Below are 26,044 nucleotides of genomic sequence, written 5' to 3'. Positions count from 1 at the left end.
TCCGGTGCCATCGCTCCCGCACTCGGTCTCATACATTACCATATGCGAAACGCTTGCTTCGAGCTCGGGATGCGCCGGCCGGGATGCAATGGCATGCAGCGCGGCAGAGACACAGACGTCGACAGGGAGGGAGCGTGATGTGTTGGCACCAGACGACTCCATCCGCTCGCTCCAGTCCAGTCCAGTCCAGTCCAGTCGACGTTTGATTCACCGATGTTTGCTCCTCCATCAGGTCCGCCTCCTGAACTGCGCTGACTGACTCTCTCTCGCCGCCGGACCAGCCCACATAGGCACAGGCACACGCTCAAGCCCAGGCACAGGCGCCGCACCGCCAGCGGAGCCAGCGTCGACCCATTTTTCAAACTGCCAGACCAGACGACAAACGACCATGATGCTGCTCATGGCCGCTCCCTTATAACCCCTCACAATCGCCAACGAGTCGCTCCTGCGCCTTGAGCTTTTCACGATACTATACCCACGTACCGCCACATGTACCTGTCTGTACCTTGCACACGACCGCGACATTCCCACCTTGCCTCGCACCAACACCAACACGGCCAGGTAGCAGCTCCTCACCACTGCCCCTCTGCTCTCCAAAACAACTCCAGACCGTAATGCGCACGCAGCCTGCAGCAGTCCTGTCGTCATTCGTGGTATGTGTTATGTTCAGACCCGCCTCTGCGCTGGGCCCCGTCGCTTCGTCCTCTGTGCGCGCTCCCCAACCTCCACGCATTGGTCCGACCTCCCCATTTTACATGCCAGCCTCTTGCCTGCGCTCCTCTCCTGCTTCGCGCGCCATGGCTCCTGAATTCCTTTCCATTCCACTAACTGCGCCATTGTCTCCAGGATTCCTTGCGACCTCTTCCCTCCCCTCCCGTCCGCCTTCCTGCTGCATCCCTCCATCCATCACGCTACACGACCGCCGTCGTTGACACCTTGGCACCCAGCCTTCACGCTCCCTTCACTTCGAGTTGACGACCCTAGGGACGAGCCAGGCTCCTCCGCACTCGGCCACCGTGTCGGCCGCAGGCCGCTATCCCGCACCTTACGAGACCCACGAACGCCACGACACGTACACCACCTCACTTGAGCAACGCCAGCAGCAGGCCCAGCAGTACTACCGCGCTCACGAGTCCCTCTCGCGCAGGTCCAGCTCGTCGGGCAGCATAACTCACTCGCTCCGTCGCACGCCCAACTTTGAAGACGTCCGCCGCGGGAGGAGTGCCTCGCCAGCCCAACGTCCGCAGGAATCCGCGCGCGAGCCTGTCGATCCGCCCACCGATTCGACCCATCCCGCCTTGCGCATCTCGCGTCGTACCCAGGCTGCCATTCTCTTCACCCTCGAAGAAGCCCTCCGAGCTCCCTATCAATTCACCCCCGATCTTGCAGAGGAAAACGCGCAAATGTCGGACCTGCTCGGCGGAACTGGTGCGCGCTCTGCGCCGGGCCCTGTCCCCGTGCAGCAACCGCCCGTGGCGCCCATTCGCACGCCGCAGCAGATTATGCGCGCGCGTCATGACCGGGAGGCAAGAAGGCAGCGCGAGGCAGAAATGGCCGCCTCCGAGGAGCGCGCGGAACAGGACCGAAGGGCGCAACTGGAAGAGCGCAGGAAGAGTGCTGAGCGAAGAGCTGCTGCTGCTGGCGTTGCCGGTCAAACTCAACAATATGGACGGTCGTCGGGAGATGGCGGGTTTGCCGGATACACGACGGCAGGGCCTCGGCCAGCAGACAAGACGGCTGGTAACGGGGGGCCCGTCATCTCGCCATCGTCGGGGCGTGCCATGGACCCCGCAGCGGGTGTGCGACCAAGGGGACCATCACTTTCACAGGGCCAGCCACGGATTCCGCCGCAGCCCACTGCTGCTGCTGCATCTGCTCGCCTCACTCAGCAGCCGCAATCTCAACCAAGACAATCCGCGACAGCACCACAAGCCCGCCCTGGCGCCACAGCTGGTCCTCAAAGCAGAGTTTCTGGCGATGGTCAACAGCGCGACCCCACCGTCTCGACCTTTCCGCACGCCTTCGAGCGCTGGGAGCAGCTTTCGTCGCATTGGGAAGGCCTCACCTCGTACTGGATCCGCCGCCTCGAACAAAACCAGGACGAAATGGCCAACCAGTCTCTAACTCAACAAATGTCACGCCAAATCACCGACCTCTCCGCGGCCGGGGCCAACCTCTTCCACGCCGTCGTTGAACTCCAGCGATTGCGCGCATCCTCCGAGCGCAAATTTCAGCGCTGGTTCTACGAGACGAGGAGCGAGCAAGAGCGCCAGCAAGAGACCATTGGCCAGTTGCAAAAAGCCATCGAGGCAGAACGCGCGGCCCGCGTCGAGATGGAAGGCCAAGTCCGGATCGAAAAGGCCAAGAGCACAAAGGCTGACAAGATGGTCGCTGAGATGCAGCGCGAACTTGCCATTTCCAAGGACGAGGCTCGCCGGGCCTGGGAGGAACTCGGTCGGCGCGAACAGGAGGAGCGCGAGCGGGTCGTCTCGCTCCGCGAAGGTCAGCCCACCCTCGTCGGGGGAGTTCAGGTCGTACCTATGGGTGCTGGCATGGTGAGCAGGCACGGCAGTCAAAGATCGCAAGCCATCAGCAGCCACAGCCAGCCCCTTTCCGCCAACATTGAAGGCGGTTACACCTACGAGGAACCGCAAAGCCCAACCGACACGGATCCCTTCACTGGCCGCCAAACTCCCTCTGCACTTCGTCACGAACCAGACATTCAAAGTCTGGCGCAGGGCACCTATCAGCCAACCGGAGCGCTCACCAGCGGCGGCACGGCTCCGTCCATGACGCGCACTGCCGCTCAACCCGCTCCCCTCCAACCGCACTCACGCACTGCCTCTGGAGCGAGCCAGCCATCTGCTTCTTCTCCGCGGACGCAGCCCGCCATGCCGTCGCCTGGTCAATTTTATCAGCATGGAGGCACTTTTCTCCCAGGTGGGCGGGAGCCCATGGAGGGTTCCACCGGCCCCGGAGATGATCGCTCCTACGTTCCATCCAGCGTTGGCGACACGGAGAGCATAATTGCCGAGGAGGAGTACTTGATGGATGACAATGGCAATTACATTCTCGACCTTCAGGGCCGCCGAATCCCATTCCGCCGTGCAAGTAGTGGTCCTGGCCGCATGAGAAGTCCTACTGCCGACAGCGCCTCCGAACCCGCCGCCGGCATTAGCGAACGCATCGAAGAGGAGGAGTTGGAAGAAGGCGACGACTACGAGGCTGACATTGCACGGGAGCGCGAACTGGCGGCTCGCTATGGTATTTCTGACACAACGTCTGGTCCTACCTTCCATCCGGGCTACACGACGGCGGCCGGACCTGAGCCGAGCTATGCGACGACTGCGGGATACGCGAGCGGAGAAGGCCAGCCGGATTACACTGGCAGCGGTTACGGTGGCACTGGCATGCCCAGCGGCTTCAGCGATTGGGCCAGTGTCCGGCACCACCATCCAACGCGACTGAGCGATGTCTTGGAAGAGGATGAGAGAAGCAGGACCAGCCCGAGCCGCGCCAGTCAGGCGAGCAGGGGTTTGAGCTACTAGGCAAGGGGCCGATTGTTTTGGGGCTCGGGAGCTACGGTCACGCTGGGCGCCCCTGGCATCGCATTTTCACCAAAAGTGAGCTAGTATGTGTTTGCACTTGAGGCTTGTCGCAGCCGCTGGTGCACGATTGACGTTGTTTTTTGGCAGTCACGTCCGAGAAGCATGTTTTTTTCTCTTTCGTTTAATCACTTGTTTCTCTGGGGACCGACCGTTTTATACCTCTTCCGCTTCTCCGAGTCGTTTTTGTACCCTTTTTATTCTTCGTCTTCCTGTCCCCTGTCCTCCTCCAAGTATGCGCGCTTTTTTGTTTGAGCTTGCTTGGTGTTTCAGTCTCCTCGCTCGATACCCTCTAGCTTTGGCTGCTGATCCCACTGCCGCGCCGCCGCCGCCATTCATCACCACTGTACTACTTTGCTGCATGCATACTGGCTAATTGGGAAACGCATACCGAACTCTGCGACATTTTTGCGTCGGGGAGGTTGTGGTGCGGGTTCAGGTCTTGTCGTCTTTGTTTCAGTCGCCCTTGGGTCCACGGACTCGGGGGCTCTTTTTAGGGGGTCGACGAAGTTTTGTGAACGAATTTTGTTTGGGTATTTTCGGTTATGAAAGTTTCGGGTTAGGGCGAGGAAGATGAGGCTGGTTGGTTGATTGGTTGGTAGGTTGGGTTGCTGCATGAGTTCATGTAATATAGATTCCTCATTTTCTCTTTGCGACGTCTTTCTTCTCCCCTTGTCCTTTTCTTCGATGGGGAGCTGTTTTTGTTTGGTGCGCTGAGACTAATGGTGAGTGGAACTGCTCGAAGGAGATGGGAATTTGCCTTTGTCGACGCTCATTTTCTCTTTTCTTACTTGTGTGGTATGATGGGACGTCAATTTCCTATCACGACCCATCAAGGAATTGTAATGGCTCGGCTTTTGTTTCCTCTCCCTGACCACGCTGGTACAGCGGGTGTCGAAAGAGACAGCAGACAGGAGCTGTCGTTTGCTCCTCAGATGGAAACGGAGCTGCCATCTTTTTCGACACCTATCCGCTGTGCCGACGTTGGTCATTGTCCACCATCTCCCTCACATCTTCTCGTCTCTGCCGAGTGCTTCTCTCAAAAGTTCTGCATTTGCTCACTTCATCCACTCTTCCTCTTTCGGGTTTATCATTACTTTTGTCTTTTTTGATTGCTTCTCTTCTTCTCTTCTCGGTTGGACTATTAGATCGGTGTGCTTGGTGTGCCGTATGATACCTCTTCTCCGTCTCTTCTGCCCCGCTTTGCTTTCTCTTTTGCTTCCTAAAAGTCCTCGCACTTTATTCGAGCTGTTGGTTGTAATTGGCAGAGCAGCGTGTCGACAATCTGCTTGGAGTCGAAACAGCGAGGACATGGGCTCTTGCTGGCTTCGACGGGGCGGGCATGGCGGTCGTTGCCCGCGTACCTACCTGTTGAAAGTCTTGCCTTGCTTGCCGCCCGCGTTGCCCGCTGCGGGTTGTACTGTACTTACTTGGCAGGCAGGCGGCTAGGGGACGAGCTACATAGATGACTGAATTACATACGCATACACACGCTGCCATCTTGACGGTTGACTTGTAGATGATGCAGATTCCCGCAGCAGCGACCTGTCGTCCATCTGCCGTCCGTGCAGGCGAAGGTGCAGGGAACCTTCCAGCCTTCCAGCTCACCCAGCAGAGCACCACCCACCCACGCATCATGATCCCTGCAGTCCGCACCTAATCCTAGCCGCATGACGTCAAACGCGACAACCGCCCCTCCATCTTTCTCCCAGCTTTCCCTCTTTCCCCGCCGTCATCTTCATAACGTTGCGTCGCATCGCATCGCACCGCATCCCATCTGTTTACCGAATACCTGGTACTGTCTGCAAATTTACTTGCCGCTGGTCCACCCGCGCAGCTGAAGAAACGAAAAAGTAAAAAGCAGAGCTGGATTGGAGTCGAAGAATTACGTTTAGCCACGCGGCCAGCCAGCCCCCCACCTCCTGAAGAAAGAGCTGTAGCGTGGGCAAGAGCTTAGGATTGGGGTTTCGCGCAGCAGATCAACTGACAGACGACGGATCACCTACTGCTGCTGCTGCATCGCGTTACTTGACGCACTTTTACAAGCGCAAACTCTATACCAACGACGAACCACAGACTAGGTGTCTGCCCTCTGGACTACGTGGCTCTGAGTCGACGCGAAAGCCTACTGCGCGTAGAGGAGCCACCGCGATTCCGACTCTTTAAGCGGGCGCAGAACCACGAAAGAAAAGACGTCCCATTTCTATCTACACCTTGACATCGCCCATTCCGCTCCTCAACTTACCCTCCTACGCCTCCCCCGCCGCCAGCCAGTCGGCCATCCACCATGGCGACGCTTGGGCTCGGCCTCTTCTTTGGCGGCGTCATCACCGGCATTCCCGTCGTGACGGGCGTGGCCGAGGGCGTGCACCACCAGAAAGAGCAGAACAAGGAAGCGGCGAACGAGACGCGCATGGTCAAGTTTTACATGGACGTGTATTGCCAAGCCAAGAGCAGCAGGGCGGGCGAAGTGGATGGTGGCATCATTGTTGTGCACAAGGATGCGGTGAGTTTGCGTCTTCTCTCAAACCGTTGCAGGCATCCCAGAGACTATTGGCTGGAGGAAGGTCATGGATCGGTCAACTGACTTGGCCAACAGATATGGGTCTGCCGCAAAAACGAAGAAGGCTTCCCCGTCTCCCCGGACCCGTCCAAGCCGCCGCCTCACCCCTTCACCGGCTTCTACATCATGTACCCGGACGAAGAGCGCAACCCACGCGAGCGCGGGCTCGTGACGACGCTGAACACGGACCCACCAATGCTGAACTGGGTGTACGTGGACAAGGCGACGCATGCACTGCGATTCGGCAACCGCTCGCAGTCGATCGCGCACGTCGTCGGGCCGTGGGACTGGACCGACGACGAAAAGGGCGTCACGCTCGAGGGCTGGGAGGGCTTCGTCGCCGTCGAGGTCAGTGATGAGGAGAGCGCCGCTGCCGATGGTTTGCGGTGGCAGCTGTATTACGATCGCTGGGATGACAAGCTGGCTGACGGGAAGTTGGTGGGCGGCAGGCGCGTGTTGCCGTGTAGTTTGGAGCGCAGGATGCTACCGGAGGAGCTGCGTAAGGCGGAGGAGGAGGCGGCGGAGAGGAAGATGCAGGTCAACAGTCGCGGCAATTTGAAGACGAAGCTGGACCTGAGGGATGCGCCGAAGAAGAAATAGGGGGTTGCAGGTTCAGTGGTTTAGGACCGCGGGGGAAAGCGTCGAATCGTTTTCTCTCACGTTACAGTGGGAGTCAGAAGAAGTGGGAGCTCCCTGGGCGTGGTCACAGTGGGTGGCGGACGAATGCTCCCTCAGAGAGCCACACAGCCAAGCCACGGCATTTCCTTCAACAACCGCCGCGGCATCTCTCCACCGTCATCATCTGCCTTTGCACAGTCGACACGAGCTTGTTCAGCGCAGCAGCGCAATCCGCGCGCATGCTCCAGACACCTGACCATAGCCAACGGCACAAGGAACAGCGTGCCACGCTCCAACTCCAACCGCCAACGGCCATAAAAGGCGCCGTATCCAGAGCATCGAAGCCGCCGACTTCAAAGCCTCCATCCTCCATGACAGGCACAGCAACAAAATCCGCAATTTGCTCACTGCTGCACAATAGCTACGAGTGCTTCTTTTTCACTTCTCCCTTTTTCTCTTTCGCTGTACGCATTTCATAGAGTTTACGCACGTGCACACACTATCTCGAATCACGAATGACGATCAGCTTTCAACGCTGCTGCTATTTAACAATGTTGAGGCGTGACGCTGACAGCCAGCCTTCTTTACCCCCTGAGCCTATCTCTCCTGCTCTGCTTACGTCGATGGAAGAGGTAGAGAGGAGGAATGGGGAGGTTGCAGCACTGCCCACCACCACACAAAAATCAGTATGGCAGGAAACTACGGCGGATGTGGCAAGAATGTACCAGTTAAGTAGCATCCTATGAGTGTGTGGGTCTTCGGGCATATTTATACGCCGCTGCCTCTGCTCCTGCACTGACTACCACCAGTCACGGTAACTCATGTGCTCTGGTGCCTGATAGCGTGTGCATGTGGCTGCTCCTACTTAGCACGCGTGCCCCTGCCTAGGCATGTGCGTAGGTGGTCAGAGGTATAAAAGCTCCCTTCCCTAGAACATTTGGCGATTGTGTTGGGGTGGGGTACGGAGCGAAGAGTGTCGTAAAGAAATTCAACGCGCCTTGAGCTACTTTCTGTAGAGAATACTAAGATGAGTGTACTCCTCTTGTTTCTCTATTCACCTGGTAAGCGATTGGTTTCCAGGACTGATGGTTGGTTTTGTTGGTCATTGGAGCTTGCATCCAGTTTGAGTGAGTGGCGAAGCCTTCTCACGTTGTCTGCTGATGATTAAACACTGCGAAATTTCTCTTGGGTAATTTTTCAATGGCATAGGTAATCATCCTCTGTCCCTCAGCACCGCTTAAAATGAAAAAGAGAAGAGGCACAATCAAGTGAGCACTCCCCTGAAAAGAGAGCATATGGGCAGATCACTAGGGTCATTGTTGATGACGCATCAGGAGCATCCGTACAGTGAGTGCACAGTGTTGGACTTGATCTATTCTTGAACACAACCAAGCGTCCACGACCTCATCACTCTGATTTCTCCCTACCTCTGGTGTCGGGAACAATCTCAACAACCTCACCTTCCTCCTCCGTCTTCCCCTTCTCCCTATTCTGTTCCGGAGCGCACCCGCACTGCGTTCCCGTAACGCCGCACGCCTCGGCCGGCGGCACGCCCACGAGATCCCTCAGCGCCGTCTCGCTGTCAGGTAGGCGGGCCATGGTCGAGCGGTCGAGCCACCACATGCCGTAGAGCGTGGCGCACATGACGACGACGACGACGACCATGGCGACGTAGCCCTTCTTCCAGTACGGCGCGTCGTCGGCCGGGTACAGCACGATGCCCCAGAACGTGTACAGGCACGTCTGCACGGCGTTCATGCTGTACAGGATGACGCTGCGCGCGGCGTCGTCGCCGCCGCGCTTCAGGATGATGCTGGCCCACCCGTACGACACCGGGTTGACGATGTACGACGTGCCGGCGAGGTAGAAGGCGAAGAAGGTCGCGCCGAATGGGATGCTGGGCACCAGCAGGATGATGGTGGAGATGAGCTGGAGCAGGGCGGCTAGGAGGCCCATGGGCACGCGCTGGCCTGTCGCGTCGATGTGCACGGCGGCTAGGAACGTCGACACGATGCCCGTGGCCTGCACGCCGAGCGGGTACGTGTTGATTTGCGTCTGGCTGAAGACGCTCTTGTACGCCTTCATCCACAGCAGGAACAGGCTCTGCACGACGTAAGCCTCGAGGGCGCCGGACACGACAGAGAAGGTGCAGAGGAGGTAGAGAGCCGGGTGGCAGAAGACGCGCTTGGCCAGGGACCACGGGTTGATGTTGTGGCCCTCGGGATCCTTGGGCGGGAGGCGGGCGAGGGCAAGCTCGCGCTCGGCCTTGTTCAGCCACGAGGCCTTGGTGTTCTCGGGGAGGTCAGGGAAGAACATGAAGCCGACGGCAGCGATGGGGAGCGTGATGATACCGTTGACGATGAAGAGCCACTTCCAGCCCGCCAGCCCCGCGTAGCCGTTCATGCCTTGGTACGTAGCCGTCATCATCAGCCCGGCAAACATGGTGCCTGCTTGCCCCGAGGCCGTGAAGATGGCAGTACGCTTCGCGATTTCCCGCGGCTTGTACCAGCATCCGATGATGTAGATGGTGCCGCAGTAGGTGGAAGCCTCTGCGAATCCCTGGAAGAATCGAACGACGCATAGCTGGGCGTACGTGTGCGTGGCGGCACACGACATGGTCAGGGCCGACCAAACAATTACCATGAGAGGCAGCCAAATCCGTGGCGCCACCTTCTGGAGGATGATGGCGTGGGGGATCTGCCCGACGACTGATCCGGCCGTGAACATGGAGAGGACGACATTGTACTGGGAGCCGTGGAGGCCTAGATCCTCTTTCAGGCCGGCGACGTAGGCATTGGCGAATGACGAACGGTCGAGGTAGTTGAAAAATGAGGAGACGCAGCAGTATGTCAAAATAACAATGTCTGCATGCGTTGTTAGCAGACTGCTCCGTAGTCTCGGCTAAAGCTTTTTACGTCAGATGCACGAACCGAGTTTCTGGACAAGTTTTGTCTCCTCTTTTGATTTCGACTCATCGCCAAGGAAAAAGTTTCTGAAGCGGCCTCCGCCAGAGCCCTTGGTAGAGCTGGCGCCCAAACTGGAAATCTCCTTGGTTGCCTCCATAAATCGACGCCGCGGATACTCGTGATATCCAAGACAGAAGCGACCGAGTCGCCAAAGGCCCCTCCGCAACCGCCTTCTTATATACCCAGACAACTCGGACTGTCGTGCTAGGCCAGCTTAGCCAAGTCTCGAGGTAGCTGCAGAGGTTACGAGATCTGGGCGTTGGCCCCCCGCGCCCTTCCTTTTTGCCATCAAGCGTGGGGCCATGGTGACTTGCGACTCGTTCCGCCGTGAGCTCGTGCCAGTCGTCTCCAATGCAATGGCGCTAGGAATTCAAATGGCCGCAGATTCATAGGCCAGATTGGCGTGGGTCGTCGGCGGAGAGCTGCAGTGGGAATTTTGTCCGGGCCATCAAGGTGTACAGCCGATGGCGCTTCTCGACTGGGCATTCTTGGCAGCTGTGCCCGCTGTGCCCGCTGTGGATTATTGTCGTCTGACATGAAGTATAACATCAGTAGGTATTTGCTAGTGGCATGAAAGCTTAGGCCGCATGATGGTGTAGCAATATGGAAGATTTGTTGTGGCGCAGAAGTTTAAAGGTCCTCATCCAAACCGACAGTTCTTGTGTAGCCTATAGATGCCAGGTCAGTAAATGCCAATGATAGTAAGCACACACGCTGGGTGTTTGCAAAAATTGAACGGATCAATGAAGCAGAACAGGCATGAAGAAATGGTAGGGAGTAGCATCACATCCATCTTTCTCGTCTTAGCCGTGTTAAACTGCACAAAGACGGACGCCTTGCTCGAGGATCTTTGCAAACCATCATGAATCGCTGAGCATGATGTGTTTATTGAAAGTCAAATATTCAAGAAGGAGGCGAATCGTCATGTATGTAGTGTAGGGGTGGAATAGAGAGCAAACAGGTACAGAGTGTTTTGTAGAGTTCTTAGCGGAGGTATGACACAGACGAGTAGGTACTCTGCGCATTGTGCAAGTCTGGGATACTGGGCGGATGAACCGCGTAAAGTTCACAGAGAATCATGATTTGTGGCAGGAAGATCAACGTCCTGGGTGAATATAAGAAGGGTACCGGGTAGAAGTAGCAACGGAAGGTGGTGCGGCACGACGTGATGATATCGCCGCATGCCCACGCTAGTCCCGGTTAGGCAACCGGCCTACTTCTCTCCTCTGTCATTGATAGCAAAAGAAGCACGACGGATTCGCCAAATCATGGACGAGACGAGAGAAAATACTAGCATAGCATAGCAAGTATGCTAAGAAAGCAGAAAAGAAATGGAGCAGAAAACGGAAGGATCATCGCCAAGCGTCATCGATCTTCTTGATTTCATTGTATTCATGGTGAGAAATGTCTTTTTTTGGTATGCAAAAGCAGCGGTCACAAATATAGACTCAAACGCTATGCCGCAGATCGCATTCATCCTCCTGCTTGGACAAGGTCCGAAATCCTACCAACCGACTCTCCACCTGTTCCAACCCTTAGGGCAGGACCCTCGACGGGTCCCTGGGGAACAAGCTAGCCAATCTGACGTTGCCGACGCCAGCCCAGAAGCTGACGATACGCTCAAGGCCGAAGCCGCCGCCGGCGTGGGGCGGGCATCCGTAGCGGAAAGCGTCGACGTAGTCCTTGAGACCGGCACCGTCCGGGTTGACGGGCGGGTCCATGGCCAGGCAGCGCTTGACGAGGAGCTCCGGGTCGTGCACACGCTGCGCGCCCGACATGATTTCCTGGCCGCGCATGAACATGTCGTAGCTGTTGGACAGGTTGGCGTCGTGGGGCGATGGCATCGTGTAAAAGGGCCGCACCGCGAGCGGGAATTGGTCGAGCACGTAAAAGTCGGAGCCGTACTTTTCGAGGACGAGCTTACCAAGGTGCTTTTCTTGGGGAGTGCTGCAAACAGTTAGTGGAGTTGATTATTGGAAGGGTGGATGCGTACCTCAAGTCCTCGTAGTCGCCCAGCTCCTCGCCGGCCTCCCTCAGCATCTTGACACCCTCCTTGAACGGGATGATGGGCACCTTGCCGTCCGCCGGCAGCTTGAAGTCCTCAATCGTGTTCTTGCCGCCGCTGGCCCATTCGCGGATAATGTCCGTCTCCTTGCTGTAGCGCTCACGCAGACCCTTGAAGATGAACAGCAGCATCTCGACAATCAGGTCGACAACCTCGTGGTAGTCCTCCTCAAACGCCATCTCCATATCGAGACCAGTGAACTCGGTCAAGTGGCGCGCCGTGTTGCTGTTCTCGGCGCGGAAAACGGGGCCAATCTCAAAGACACGCTCGAAGCCAGCAGAGACGAGCATCTGCTTGTACAATTGCGGCGATTGCGCCAAGTACGCCTTGCGGTCGAAGTAGGTGCACTCAAACACGTTGGATCCACCCTCCGAGGCAGCGCCCAGCAGCTTCGGCGTCTGGATCATGGTGAAGCCCTTGCTCTGCATGAATTCCGAGTACAGCTGGCAGATGCCGCTCTTGATTGTGAAAATGGCCCTGTTGTGCGTCGCGCGCAGGTCCAGCACGCGGTTGTCCAGTCTCGTGGCCAGCGCGACACGCGGCCTCTCGTCGTCCTTTTGGGGCTCCTCGGCCGCGCCCTCCTCGGGGAGGGGCCTCTCGGCATCCTCAACCTGCAGCGGCAGCTGGGGAACCGCCTTGGAGATGATGAAAAGCTTCTGAATGTGGATCTCGAGGTTCTTGATCGTTGCGCTCTTGATGGGTTCCTTGACATCCTTGACCAGACCATGCACCAGGACGATGCTCTGTGCGCTCACGCTACCCGCAAACTTGACCATTTGCTTGCTCAGCTTTTCGCTGGCTGCGACAACGGCCTGGATCGTCTCCTCGCCCTGGCGAAGGTTGAGGAAGGCGAGCTTGGCGGATTGGGAGCGCGCATTGATGACGGTGCAGCGGAAGACGGCAGGCTCCTCTTGGGCCTTGAGCTCAGAGAACTTGACGCGCTTGTCGCCCGAGGGAGTGTAGGGTGTCGAGCCAATCATGGGCAGCTCGCCGTAGTTGTCCTTGGATACATCGGGTTCGTTGGCTTGGTTCTTGGTGCGCTCGGCCAGTTCGCGCTCCTTTGCGGCAGCCTTCTTTGCGGCCTAGATGAGGGTGAATTAGCAGCTGATTTGCGCCCATCGTGTCTTCTTGTGGTTCCTGCCAACCTTCTCCGCCTCCTTCTGGGCCTTCTTCAAGGCGTTCTTCGAGGGCCCGGCGCCCTCGGCAGGAGGAGCTTGATCAGCCATTGTGTGGGGTTGTGGGTGAAGAGGTCGAGCTCCGGTGTTGCAGTGTCGGTAATTGAGAGTTGGAAGCTTCTGCCTGAATGCTGCTCGGACTTGGGTGGAGTGACTGTTGTTGTTATGAGTCGAAAATTCAGGTCGGCGGGGTCGACGTATCGCGTAGTGGGGTGTCTTCCCCAGCCACCAAATGTTGTGGCCGCCGTCTCTGGGCCTCCCATGCATATTGCAGGACTCGACTTTTCGACTCAGCATGTTATTCCTCAAGACACCGCAAGGAGTCAATCACCGCCGCTCAAACTAGCCCAGGGCGGAATCACTAATTAGTGGAATTATTGGATTGGGCAATCCATAGTCATAGACTCTGTCCTAGAAATGTTTTCCAGCCGTGTCCTCAAGCGAAAGCCATGCAAAGTGACCACTCCACCATGCCCCCCCATGATTCCATTAAGAGGTACCCAACCTAGAGACGCCATCGCTATGATATAATCGCCGATGCAGAATGCAAGTCCTGAAGCGACTCCCTCTCGGAGCTCAAAAAATACCGCCGCCCCTCATGGCAAAAAGTCCCAAGGTTATGTCTGTCTGTACTAGTAATAGCAATGGGAGAAGTTGAATAGAAATAGGGCCCCATGAGTTTGGCTCTATTCAAAGAAGAGAAAAAGCCCGGGTCTTGAACGATCGTCTAGACGTCGATGTCGACTTGTTTGAACTGATCATTGCACTCATAGATGTTGATGTGCGAATCTGACAAGGCAGATCCAGCAATCATCATTCTGTGAGGATGGAAAGCCGTTGTTGAAATCGGCGTAAATCTCTTTTGGTGCAAGAAACCAGAGTATGGTTCAAAGCTTGAGAGGTGCTTGCCCGTGTTCAGATTGTAGAGCTTGACGACGTGGCGCTCAGATCCACTGCACACTGTCAGTACTGGGCGGGAACTGTTTGGGGAGACAGGACGACTTACGCAGCAAAAACGGGCGCATGCTCGTGGACGCTCAAGCTTCTGAGGGTGTCCTTGGTCGACTTGATCGTTTTGAAGCTCCGATCCATGCGCATGTCCCACAGCTTGACCTCGCCGTCTCGGCAGGCGCTGACTAGTTCTCGCTGACCGCCTCGCTGGAGGTGAATGTTGGTGATCCACTGCCTGTGCTCCTTCCAAACCTTGACCATTTCTCGCTTCTTTTCCATACGTTGGTCGTAGATGCGGACAGCTCCGTCTCCAAAGCCAGCAGCGAAGACTTGGCCTTCAACCTGGTCAGACGTGAGGGATGTGATGCACGAGCCAGACCGCGCATTGATGTCCTAGTTGCGAGTCAGCTTGTGTATGTCATCATCAGCTGGTGGACCTTACCCGAGTACACGTCTCGCTGCCGGCATTCCACACGCGAATGACGCGCACGTCGCCAGCTACCAGAATATGACCCCGGCCTTGCTGCCAGTCGAAGACTAGGCCAGCATATCTGTTGCTAGGGACCAGATCAGTCAAAGCTCTAAATGCCGTAACGAGCTCCACCTTCCTAGAGTTCTCATAATCGCGGAAGATTTTGATCACTCCATCAGAAGAGCCCGTCATGAGCAAAGCTTGATCGTCCTCGTTGATGAACTTGACTTCGGTGATTTTCGATCCCACTGGATTACCGTTGGAGAAGCGGTTGAGACGGTTGTGGCGCTCCCAGTCCCAAATACACACTGTGTCGCTGTCATCGGTCACGACGAGGTGTTCTTCAAACTGGTGAAAAGACATCTTCATGGGTTGAGAGCCGTTGTTGAAGAACCCCTTGGCCTTATCCCATCGATTGCTGCCAGCTATATCCTTAAGCGGCTGAGTATCAGCAATGATTTTGTCGTTGCGGTTGCGTCGCCACAACCGCATGTTATATTCTCGGCTTCCAGGTTCGTCGGCCTCGAGCGTCTTCATCTGCGGCTCACGGAAATACTCGGTCGACCACTCGAAAAACTTGCTCTTCAGAGGAATAGTCGGCTTCTGGTTTAGCTTTCGCGGCCTGAAACCGCGGGAGACGGGCACCTTATCCGCAGACCCCGACTGCGTCGAAGTCCGGACAGGGTCCTTCTCCTCGGGTGGTCGGTTCCACTCTGCCGGAATCCGCCCACGAGCGCTGCTCGCGCTCGACTTGACCGGACTCTTGAGCGAAACAGGCGGCGAGTCTTGGCTGTTGCCAGAGCCAAAGGCAAGGTTCTTGAGCGACGCAGCAACACTGGCAGTTCTGCGCATACCAGCAGACAAAAATCCGCCGTCGTGCTTGGTAGGTGTCGTTGGTGTCGACGATTGAGTGGTCTGGGGAACAGAATGCAATTGATCGGCATAAGAGCTGCGAGCGGCCTTGTTCCTTGCCTCGCCACTAATCTGAGCGATTTCATCGAGTACAGGTTGTGCGTGGAGCGCCAGAGGTGACTCGAGAAGCGCGCTTATTACGCTGTCGACGATGATGCATGCATTCTTGGCGACTTCTGGATGGGGATCGACCGAGAGAATCAAGACCTCTTTCCACATGGCTGAGAAGACGGTATTTTGGGCAACGTTCGCGGGGGGCTCATCTCCATCATGAGCACTTGCGCTTGCGCGCAAGCTCGAGTTCAACTCGCTGCTTGACTGTTCCGAGCGCTCTTGACCTTGCCGAAGAGTGTCTCGCTCCTCGGTGAGTTGCTTGAAAGCAGACACGATGAACTTGTTTTCATAGCGAGCTACAAAGGTCGAGAAGAAGACAAGGAGCTCTTTCCGGACCATGCTGTTGCCGTCATGGGCCATGTAGAGCAAATTGCCAGCAATCGACTCCTCGATCTGAGCGACCTGGGCTGTGACGTCTGGTATGCCCAAAAAGGTGGTCAGAGCATGGAGCATGGCAGCCCTGACTTCTGCGACTGGATCGGTCCGGAGAAAGAGCAGCCTCTGATGCGCCGAGCATTGAATACCGGTCCACTTGGCCTCGGGATAATCAACCCAAAGCATGCTGAGGCAGAGACATGACCACTGGCGCAGAAGGGGGTTGTGAATGTCTCCAAGGTGACCAAGGCAACTCTCGAAGACGTCGGGACTAAGAGAGACGACCTGGCCCTGATGAAAGTCCTTGCAGAACATGGCCACGATGAATGCACACATGGCGCGGTGCTCGCTCTGGTTGCTGATGATGGGCATGCCCGAGTTGGGATTGAGGATGCTGATGAAGTAAGTGTATCCGTTGTCCTTGAGAAGATCAGTCTGGCACGATTGGTCGACTGCTAGTATCCTCGCCCAAATGAAGACCATTACAGGCTTCAGCTCCATGGCTTGGGACTGCAGCAGCTTCAAAACATAGGGGAATATTCCTATGCTCAGAGCCAGATTGACCGCCCATGGGCCGAGATCAAGGAACTTGCTGAGCAGAATGAGGGCGCGCAAGCGATGCACCTGACTCAGGAGGACCTGCAGGACGATTGGCAGCTGCTCCGGCACTCTTTGTTCCATCGCACCACCTTGGTCCAAGTAGACTTCGAAAGCAGTCAATTGTTCTGCAAAGAAGTTGGAGTGTTGGTACTCGTATTGGACTTCGCCACGTTCTGCCCTGATCAGGTTGGGGAGCTGGGCCAAGATCATCTCAACAGCGAGGTCCCAGCTCTTCCACAGCGGGTGATCATGGGTTTCTGGGATCTCAGGGTAGCACTGGGGATGACAGTGATAGACGCGCATTATCCGCTGGGCCAGAAGGAAGTTGCGAAAAAGTGCGGCCACCATGAGGTCCTGGCGAAAGAGCTTCTTGAACAGCGGCTTGGACAGCGAGTTCCAGGCTATTGTGTCGGTGATTGCCGTGAAGATCCAGTTGAGCTCGCCTATGGGTGTTCTACGCTCCGATACGCGGCCTGGGATGTTTGCGGCATCGTGGAGGGTAATGCCCGAGGGCAAAGGGTTTTGCAGGATGAAGAAGCGGACCGCCATCTCTATGGGCGTGGTGAGACACGAGGTGAAAACATCCGCAGGAAGGTCTGGATTCGTGGGCAGGGTCTCCTTTTCCCTACAAGCCGCGAGATGGATGCAGTCGCTAAAATCCATAATCTCGGCATTTGGCTCTCGTCTCAGGACTTCGGCATTCTCCTGCTCGTGCTTCTCGGCGAACTTGTTGAAATTTTGAATGATGAGACCGGCGTCGGAGCAGTCATATACGAAGAGACTCGGAGCACCAATCCATGACTGCAGCTCGTACAGCGAAATGGGAATGTACTGGGTATAGTTCCGGTTGAAGACCCAAATCTCTCCCGACGAGGTCGGTCTTGGAACGCCGTGGCCGTTGTAGTGGAAAAGCACGCGCTCGTTGCGGGCATTTTTGCGCAGGGTCGAGCAATATCTCCTAGTCTCGTCGACGGTGGGATCCAAGCAAAGCTTGTACCTCGTGCGCATGCTAAGCTGTTCGTACTGGGTCTGCAGGGCCTTGCCAATATTGTTCATGGGCGTATGGCCCGAGGTGCCGGTTGATATGGTGGGATCTATCCAACACTCGAGTTTGGCGCACGGATTTGTCTTGATGACATCTGGGGGATCGACACCGATGTTTAGGCACAGGGCAAGCACGGCCGAGACGGTCTTGAGCCTGTCCTTCATGCGCCATTCCTGCAGAGGGTATTTTTCGCTGTCGTGCTTGGGGTTGCCATTGGTCTCGTGCTTCTTGTCGGTGAAGTACATGTAAAAGGTTGAGCTGAGAAAGTTTTGGTATTCCTCGGATGTGAGCTGCGTCTCCCAGCCATGGCGGATGGTCCACTCGGCTTCGCTGGTTCGTTCTTCTGGGTCGTTGTGCTGCTCTTCCCAGCGCGGGCCAAAGTCGCTTTTTGCGCGCAAAAGTCCAGGGCGGGCAGTGTCGGGGCCGTCTGCGCTGTCGAGGCGGCTTCTGTCTTGGGTGGAGCTTCGTCGGCCGCGCATTGCGGAGGCGGATGAGGGGCGCGGGCTTGGGGTCGAGAGGTCGCGGTCGTCATGCACGGCGGCGTGGCTGTTGGAACGAGAAGGGTCGGGATGTTGGGTGTGGGTGGTGGCGGCGGCGGCGGTGGTGGCTGTTGAGGTCATGGCAGGCGGGAGTTGGCCGTGAGGGAGGTTGGCCCTGGAAGGCTGGTGCTGATGGTGGTGGATGGCAGAGGTCGAGTTGAGAACCCTCATGACGGCAGCGGCAGCGGGCGTGGGTCCATTTGCACACGGGGGTGAAGGCAGCGTCGAGGGCAGGGCGCACAATATAAGGAAGGTAGCGTAAGGTAGGTGGTGGACGCAGGCTCTCAGAGGCCACCGGTGAAGGTGTTGGAGGCAGACAGTCCCAGTGCTTGCAGCCGGCGGCGGGAGCTTCCAGCAGCGTTGACCGGCCCTTATGTCAGCGTGATGCGGGCAAGGGCCGACAGGCTGGACGGCCACTCTGGACCACTCGATCGCGCTGCATCTGGGGACCCGAGCAGGGATGCGCCAGATGACTGCAGGGCTGCTGGATTTTTTTTATTTCTCGACTATCTAGGTACATGCAGCTTCACCGTGGACGGCTGTCACGCGCAAGTGTTTGCAAAGGAAGGCAACCCTGCGACCGGCCAAGACAGCGCTACCTGTACCTTGGCTGTGCCGTACCGGTCGGTGTCGAAAGAGACCAGACTCGCAGCTTTCCACGGCGCATGGCGTCGATGGGCGTTTCTACATTGCGAGGGCGAGGGGGAGGGGGACCGGTGGAGAGTGGGTGGGTAGGACAGCCCAGACAGGACACGCTCGAAACAGCACTTGTTGTCGCGTGAGGTCAAGAGGGAATGAAGGAAACGAAGAGGAAATGGAAAAAGAAAAAAAGAAAAAAGAAACGCAACTGCAGCCGCAAGAGCTGGGCTGGAGTCTGGGGAAGCACTGCTAGCACAGACAACAGGTCCAGGGTGCGCTAAGTCGGAGCCGGGCCATTTGGTTGTGGCAGACTGAGTGGCAGCGGTTTTGTCGCAGCCCGGTGGCCCCTTCCTCTTCCCGCGTCCGCTTCGGTTGGACGAGAACCACCAGTTCCAGTTCCAGTGCCAGGCCAGTCCAACTCTCTACTCACCCCCTTCAATCGTCCAGTCCTCGCATTCCTCCCCTTCTGTCGTTCCACGCCCATCTCAACTCTCCCCTCCAGCCTCACCACCCGACCCAATCGCCCTCTGCTGCTCCCCGCCACGCGACTTGGGCCGCCCTGCCCTGTGCTGCGACCCTCGACCAGCCCGCACAGACCCTGCAACCCGTCCCCGTACCGTACCCTACGTCCTGACGGCGCTCTGCTCACGACATCTGGTCCATGATCCCCGGCACCCGCAAACAACTGCATCTCCTCCTCCTCACGAGCCCTGTGCGCGCGACTGGATGAGCGCTTAGCCAGTCCTCCGCTGGCTCGTTTCGCTCGCTCCTCGCCCCCCCCTCGATTAGGCGCAGCCGTCCGCCATGTCCTTCCTTTTCAAGTCCAAGAAGCAACAGCCGTCGGCCCTCCCTGCTGCCTCGCGGCCCATTACCTCGTCCGACGGTCCGCCATCATCTTCCAGTCCCGCCGCCAATGGCAGCAAACCACCGCGAGACGACGGCAGTCCAAAGACGGGCTCATCCTCTCAGACGCCAACCCCTGGCACCAGCGTCAATAACTCCCTGAGCTCCCTGGGTGGAGCAACAGACACTCAAAGCCCAGAGCCCAAGTCGACGCCGCGCGAGAGGTCCGATTCGGAGCTTCAGGTAATAGAGATCCCCGCTCCTCCATTGTTGCAAATACACACCTGTCGTCCTTCTCCGCTGCTGCTGGTCGCTGCTTGCGGCTCCGCCATACTCTTCAATGCTAACCAGCCGCCGCCAGAATGGACGCCCCGTCCAAGCGCATCCGCCGCGCAGCGCGTCCGAATCGCCTTACCCGTGGTCACAACGTCGCTTAAACTTCACCACCGGCGCGAATCCCTTCCCACGCTATGGCGCCGCTGTCAATTCCGCCTCCTCCAAGGATGGCACAATATACATCATGGGAGGTTTGGTGAATGGCACAACCGTCAAGGGGGATCTTTGGATTGTGGAAGCTGGCGGCGGAAACATGGCATGTCTCCCCGTTTCAACCACTTCGGAAGGTCCAGGCCCCAGGGTTGGCCATGCAAGCTTGCTTGTTGGCAATGCTTTTATTGTGTTTGGCGGTGATACCAAACTTGATGAGGGCGACGTTCTTGACGACACCCTTTACCTTCTCAATACCTGTGCGTGGACTCCTGGTCTGCTTTCTCGCAGCGCCTGCATTGCTAACCTTGAGAGCAGCAACCAAGCAGTGGTCGCGAGCCCTGCCGGCAGGACCTAGGCCCTCTGGCCGTTATGGCCACACCCTGAACATCTTGGGGTCCAAGCTCTTCGTTTTTGGTGGTCAGGTTGAGGGAACCTTTTTCAACGACTTGGCCTGTTTCGATCTGAACGCGCTTCAGTCGCCAAGCAACCGATGGGAGGTTCTCGTCAATAACAGTACCGAAGGGGGTCCACCTGCTGGCCAAATCCCACCAGCTCGTACGAACCATTCCATGGTACAATGGAACGACAAGCTCTACTTGTAAGTCACATGTTGCGCGCGTCTAGAATGGCGACTGATGACATCCCAAAAGGTTCGGCGGTACCGACGGGATCAACTGGTTCAGTGATGTCTGGTGTTTCGATCCCAAGCCAAACACCTGGTCAGAACTTGACTGTATAGGCTATATCCCACTCGCACGCGAAGGCCACGCCGCCGCGATAGTCAACGACACCATGTATATTTTCGGAGGCCGTACGAGAGAAGGCACTGATTTGGGAGATCTGGCCGCGTTCCGAATCACCTCCCGCCGTTGGTATATGTTCCAGAATATGGGCCCGTCACCGTCACCTCGCTCCGGACACAGCATGACAGCCTACGGCCAACGCGTCATCGTTCTCGCCGGAGAGCCCAGTTCCTCCGCACCAGATCGCAACGAGCTTAGCATCGCGTACGTCCTGGACACGTCCAAAATTCGGTATCCCTCTAGCGAAAACCAGCCAGCCGCTGGTGAAAGAGCGCCGATGCGAAAATTAAGCGGCGGCGGAGAACGCAGTGGAATCCCACAAGCTCGCGGAGGTGGACGAGAGAGCATGATGGGAGGACCTGCAAGGCCTAACGAGCCACCCGTTGCAGCCAACGGTCCTGTGAACTCGAGATTGCCACGAGCATCCGGGCCTCCTCCCCAACAACAACCTCCACAGCCACGACCAAACGGAAACGGAGCTGCCCCGAGACCTGGAAGCAAAACTCCGACCAAGGCAGAACGCGGCTACGGTCCGCTCGCGGATGCCCCGAAACCTGTTGTGGATAGAGACACCATGTCTCCTGTGCGCAGAGACAGCCCATCCATCGATTCCAACATTGTAGCTGCGCGCGGCTTGCGAGAGCAGAGCCCGAACATAAGGAGTCCACCGGGTCAGCAAGTCAGAAGCATGGCTCACCAACACAAGACTTCCTCGGACTCAATGAGGAATCCCCCATCTCGCAGTGAATCGCGCTCCAACCGACACAAGCCATCCGTCGACGGCATCGCGCAAAATTCACCCCGTGTGTCAGCCGCCGGTGACAACAACGGACAGCCTGCAACCCGCGACCAAGATCGAGCCCCGCAGATCGACAGCGGCGTAGGCTCCTCGCCAGCAGTCAAGCAGCAAAACGACGAGATGGCCAAAGAGTTGGAAGCGGCTAGAAGCCGGAATGCATGGCTTGCTTCTGAACTAGCTCTCGCGCGCAAAGCTGGTTACCAGGCAAACTCGTCACCCAGTCAATTCTTGGACGATCGCGCGGCAGAGGCTTTCGGAGATGACGATCGCCCATTAGTCGAAGCTCTCATCAGGATGAGGGCCGAATTGGCAAAGATTCAAGGCTCCATTGACGCACAGGCCGTCGAGGCTGCAAACAAGATTGCCCAGATTGAGAAGCAAAGAGATGCCGCAATCAGCGAGGCTGTCTATGCCAAGACGAAACTGGCCGCCCACGGCGGAAGTCAAGCCGGCACCCCTCAGCCCGACAGCGCGAGGGGTAACATGACGCCTGATATCGACCGGATGAACGAGTTGAACAGAAGGTTGGCATCATCGCTGAATGCTCAAAGCGAACTCTCCTCCAGAGTCGACAGCCTGTTGGTTGAGATCGAATCGGAGAAGCGGGCTCGCAAGATGGCCGAAGACACTGCTGAAGCTGCAAACAAGCGGGCTGGTGAGCTTGACACATTCCGCCAGCGAAGCGTCATGGAAGTAGAGTCTCTGAAGGCTGCGCTGCACGAGGCTGAGAAGATGGCAAGAGAAGAATCTGCAAACGCAGCCGAAGCGAGCGCGAATGCCCGAATGCTCACCGTCGACAAAAATGAGTTGGCTGAGAAGCTTTCCAAATCTTCGGAAGATATTAGCAATCATGCAAATATTCTGCAGACCCTGCGAGAAGCTGTCAACGCCTCTTCCGAGAGGGCCACGCATCTTGAGGAGAAGCTCGAAGAGGAACGCGCTCAGCGATCTGAGCTTGAACAGCAGTTGGCCCGCTTGCGTTCAGAACACGATGAGCGCAGTAGAGATCTTGAAAGCTCGAACAGGCGCCTAAAGGACGCTGAAGAAATGGCCTCAAAACACGCCGCCGAGGCTGCCACCCACCGTCAAGCTGTGCTCTCTGGATTGGCCCAGATCGCTGAACGGAACGGCGAAGGTAGTACTGCCACCGACGAACGAATCCAAATCCTTCAAGAACAGGCCGAAGCCGCCAACGCGATGGTGCGCAAGAACCAAGAAGCTGCTGACACGGCCTCTGAAAAATTGCGACGCGCAGAGGAGCGGATCGCAGGTCTGGAGACATTCCAAGAGCAGGCCAGCAGGGAAGGACTGTCGGTGCGCAAGCAGCTCCAGAATGCTATGCGCGAGATGCAGCAGCTACAAGCCGAGAAGGGTGAGCTGCAACAGCAGTTTGAGCGCCAGCTCCTGGAGACGAATGCCCACGAGGTGCAGCTCAAGACGCTTAAGAACCTCTTGGACGAGCGTGGGATCGGAACGACTGCCGAATCGCATCGACGCTCGCGTGCCCTCGACAGCCCCATTTCGAGATTCAGCACTCCCGAACTCAACCGTGTCCGCGAGTTGGAGCAGCAGCTCGAGGCCAGCCTCAAGGCGCATGATGAGATCCGCTCGAATTTCGAAAGCCGGGAAGCTGAGATCAGCAAAGAGTGGGAGGAGAAGATCACGGCTCTCCACAACGACCACCAAGCTGCCGTCAAGTATCTCCGAGGAACCGAAAAAATGCTGGCCAAGATGAAGCAAGAGCTGGACAAGTACAAGGCTCAAAATGCTGAGCTTGAAGAGAATCTGAAGCAGCAGAGGAACGGCACCAGCGAAGGGGAGCCATCAGAACCCATGCGCCAGGAGATGGAGAAGCTGCAGAACAAGCTCAAGGAAGACGTTTCTAATCTTGAAAGCCAGATATCGTCTCTTCAGTCTGATCTAGCCTCGGCACGCCGCGAACAAGAGACTGCCAATCAAACCGCTCAGCAACTCGAAGTCACCATGGCTCAAAAGAGTGTCGAAGTCGACACGCTCCGCCAAGAGCGGGCCATGCTTGAGGAACGTGCCCGCGAAGCCGAACAACGCGTCCAAATGTTCCTGGATCAATTCGAAACCAGCGTCGACAGCTACCGCCGCCAGTCGTCAATGGCCATACAGCCCGGAGACAATGGCACAAACCACCTCGGTCACCGTCACAACAACAGCACCGGAGAAAGCGTATATAGCCAGACGACGGACGTTACACAGCGCACTCCCACTCCCGATGCGCAGGCTACCAACACAGCCAACATGACTGCTCAACGGAGTTCCATGGCCTTGGACAGCCTTGCAACAGAGCTCGAATCGCTTCGCAGCAACTGGGAAAGCACAAATCGTGCATACCGACTCAGCGAGCGCTTCGACTTTGACCGCACTCCGACAAGCGCAGCCGGCGATCTCAGCGAGAGCTTTTCGCAGTGGCAAAGCCGCATCAACTTTGACGACGATGACGACGACAACCAGTACGGGCAAGCATTGGGCAGCCCAAAGCTGGCTCAGAGCAAAAGCCCGACCCACGCGAGGCAAGGCAGCGGGAACAGCATCAAGGCGCAAACCGTTACGGCGCCTTCGACAACGATGAACGTGAACGGCGAACAGGTTGGTTCCCCCAAGGGCCCGGGTCCGGGCGGCGCGGCCATGATCTGATTTCTTAAAAAGTGAAGGAGTCAAGTCATGAAGAAGCATAGGACATTATTTCCTTTTTTCATTTCTAGGTCCGGAGGATCCCGAGCCCCTTCTCTTCGAACAAAGCACCAGCAGGAAACGACACATTGGAGCAGAGCGTGACGATGATCGCTCTGTGACGAAGTGCAACGGACATGATTTCAGGTCTCATTCTCTATTACGGTATGGACGCGACGACGCGGAAGATTTCTTCGAACCGCTCCCCCCAACCCTTTACGCCTAGATTTGCTTTCCATCTTCCTCTTACGACTCCATTAGTCTCTAATCTCTCTCCCTCTTCTCTCACCGACAAAACTGGCCGGACGAGGCTTGGTCTGGTCAGAGGCAGCATTTTCAAAAGGGGGAAAATGGCTATCTAGTTTCTTGTTTTGTGTTCTTTTGAATTGCGCCTGATTGCCAGATATGGTAAAGGGGGGTTTTGTTCTTTGACATTTTCAACTGGAGCGAGCCGGCAGAGGGGCTGCCCACTTTCTACGCCTTAATTGTTTAGTGGTCTGCTGGAGTTTTGTTCTCTTTCTTCTTCTTCCATCTTCTGCCCGCCCCTCCCTGGCCGCGGATGTCGAACGCCCCTTGGGCATCGCTTCCTGGCGTGGCCGTAAATGTGAACATTGGGTCCACCAGCTGTGGCAGCGGTGACCGACGGCCTCCTGGGGTCTTTTTGAGGGCTCTCAACGTTCTTGTTAGCTTTGAGCTTCTTTGCCTCTTTTTTTTTTTTTTCACCGTTCATGGGACTTTTCTCCGGTTTTCGTAGCTACAGTCTGCGTGCTGTTTAGATACCTTGTTTTCCTCTCTCTCCCTATCTCTCTCTCTCTACCTACCCATCTACCTACCTTAGTCAACATAGGCAGGCCCTGGCCTTCCCGTCTGGGCCCGGTCAATATGTGTTTACGTCTCTGTGGTTGCGTGGGCGACTGGCGACGCGCGGTCTTTGATTTCTTGGTCGCTGTGCTCTCCGTCACGTCCTTGTCGTGTTCGTCTTGCGTCTTGCGTGTCTGTCTACGCATTATAGTCGGTGTGCCTACCTATGCAGGTAGTCAGCCAGTCGGTTTGCCGAGTACCTGGCTCGGTCGCGCCCGTCCAGACACGTCGGCCGTCGTTCACTGCTCTCGTTGTCCGTGGCGGGGTGTCGACGGAGGCGTCTGGCTTTAATCGCTCTCGTCTCCCTGTACTCATGCTGTTTGGTCGCGGAAAAAGAGAATGGGATGTGGCGTGTTGGGGCGGCACGGCTCGTTGATTGCGGCGTACGCCTTTCTACTTGTTTCGCGGTCTTACATCCAACGTTCGACGGTGTTTCCTGTTCTTGTTTGTTCGTTCGTCATCTCGTTATTCAGCCGTCACAAGGCCTTCTGGTATCGTGGTCGAAGGAGTGGACGTTGATGTGTGGGAGCAAGCGAGCGAGCGAGCGAGTGAGCATGCGGCACGAAAGCAACTGAAAGGCACGTGATGGAACGCAGTGAGGAGTAGCGGGTGCTAGCTGGTTGGTTGTCTGTGGGTCGGTTGTGCGTCTGGGCGCGTGCATTTGAGGTGTTGCGTGTATGAGAGTAGAAAGAGGAGGATGAGGAGGAAGAAGCACGAGAGATGGGATGGAACAGGATGGATGTGCGCTGTCTGTGGATGTTTTTGCTCTTGCTGCTTGCTTGATTAGCTGACTGGCTGTCGTTGCTGTTGTCGTTGCTTGAGTTTTGGTATGGGATCGGATGAGACGGGATCGGAGTCGGTGTCGGTGTGATGTGGTCACCGTCCGTTGTACTAGTATAGTAGTAGC

General features: G+C 56.8%; 6 protein-coding genes across 6 annotated transcripts; 3 read left to right on the top strand and 3 right to left on the bottom strand.

The window, feature by feature from the left end:
- Positions 1-614: 614 nt before the first annotated feature.
- Positions 615-3,938, top strand: J3D65DRAFT_696001 (uncharacterized protein; the record flags this gene model as incomplete). Its single annotated transcript, XM_066804018.1, has 2 exons — positions 615-653; positions 948-3,938. 2 exons carry the CDS (start codon positions 615-617, stop codon positions 3,546-3,548), a joined length of 2,640 nt encoding a protein of 879 aa, XP_066655174.1. The 3' UTR covers positions 3,549-3,938.
- Positions 3,939-5,677: 1,739 nt separating this feature from the next.
- J3D65DRAFT_362221 (uncharacterized protein) lies at positions 5,678-6,897 on the top strand. The gene is made up of 2 exons (XM_066795649.1): positions 5,678-6,111; positions 6,205-6,897. Exons 1-2 carry the CDS (start codon positions 5,893-5,895, stop codon positions 6,766-6,768), a joined length of 783 nt encoding a protein of 260 aa, XP_066655173.1. The 5' UTR covers positions 5,678-5,892; the 3' UTR covers positions 6,769-6,897.
- Positions 6,898-8,140: 1,243 nt separating this feature from the next.
- On the bottom strand, positions 8,141-9,944 carry J3D65DRAFT_362205 (pantothenate transporter liz1). Its single transcript, XM_066795648.1, has 2 exons — positions 9,717-9,944; positions 8,141-9,650 (listed from the first exon to the last, which is right to left on the bottom strand). The coding sequence occupies exons 1-2, from the start codon at positions 9,847-9,849 to the stop codon at positions 8,194-8,196; spliced, it is 1,590 nt and encodes a 529-aa protein (XP_066655172.1). The 5' UTR covers positions 9,850-9,944; the 3' UTR covers positions 8,141-8,193.
- Positions 9,945-11,089: 1,145 nt separating this feature from the next.
- On the bottom strand, positions 11,090-13,232 carry J3D65DRAFT_624132 (aspartyl-tRNA synthetase-like protein). Its single transcript, XM_066800222.1, has 3 exons — positions 12,963-13,232; positions 11,746-12,899; positions 11,090-11,699 (listed from the first exon to the last, which is right to left on the bottom strand). The coding sequence occupies exons 1-3, from the start codon at positions 13,041-13,043 to the stop codon at positions 11,288-11,290; spliced, it is 1,647 nt and encodes a 548-aa protein (XP_066655171.1). The 5' UTR covers positions 13,044-13,232; the 3' UTR covers positions 11,090-11,287.
- Positions 13,233-13,345: 113 nt separating this feature from the next.
- On the bottom strand, positions 13,346-18,326 carry J3D65DRAFT_624131 (WD repeat-containing protein-like protein mip1). Its single transcript, XM_066800221.1, has 3 exons — positions 14,386-18,326; positions 13,999-14,336; positions 13,346-13,945 (listed from the first exon to the last, which is right to left on the bottom strand). The coding sequence occupies exons 1-3, from the start codon at positions 18,169-18,171 to the stop codon at positions 13,720-13,722; spliced, it is 4,350 nt and encodes a 1,449-aa protein (XP_066655170.1). The 5' UTR covers positions 18,172-18,326; the 3' UTR covers positions 13,346-13,719.
- A 1,117-nt stretch (positions 18,327-19,443) lies between these two features.
- On the top strand, positions 19,444-24,240 carry J3D65DRAFT_553078 (cell polarity protein-like protein; the record flags this gene model as incomplete). Its single annotated transcript, XM_066797111.1, has 4 exons — positions 19,444-19,725; positions 19,844-20,228; positions 20,287-20,569; positions 20,622-24,240. The coding sequence occupies 4 exons, from the start codon at positions 19,444-19,446 to the stop codon at positions 24,238-24,240; spliced, it is 4,569 nt and encodes a 1,522-aa protein (XP_066655169.1).
- Positions 24,241-26,044: the final 1,804 nt, after the last annotated feature.

The sequence above is a fragment of the Phyllosticta citribraziliensis genome (genome assembly GCF_038025025.1).
Source record: "Phyllosticta citribraziliensis strain CPC 17464 chromosome Unknown J3D65scaffold_6, whole genome shotgun sequence".
Classification (NCBI taxonomy): domain Eukaryota; kingdom Fungi; phylum Ascomycota; class Dothideomycetes; order Botryosphaeriales; family Phyllostictaceae; genus Phyllosticta; species Phyllosticta citribraziliensis.
The sequence above is the reverse complement of the archived record's forward strand: the minus strand, read 5'-3'. Positions and strand labels throughout refer to the sequence as shown.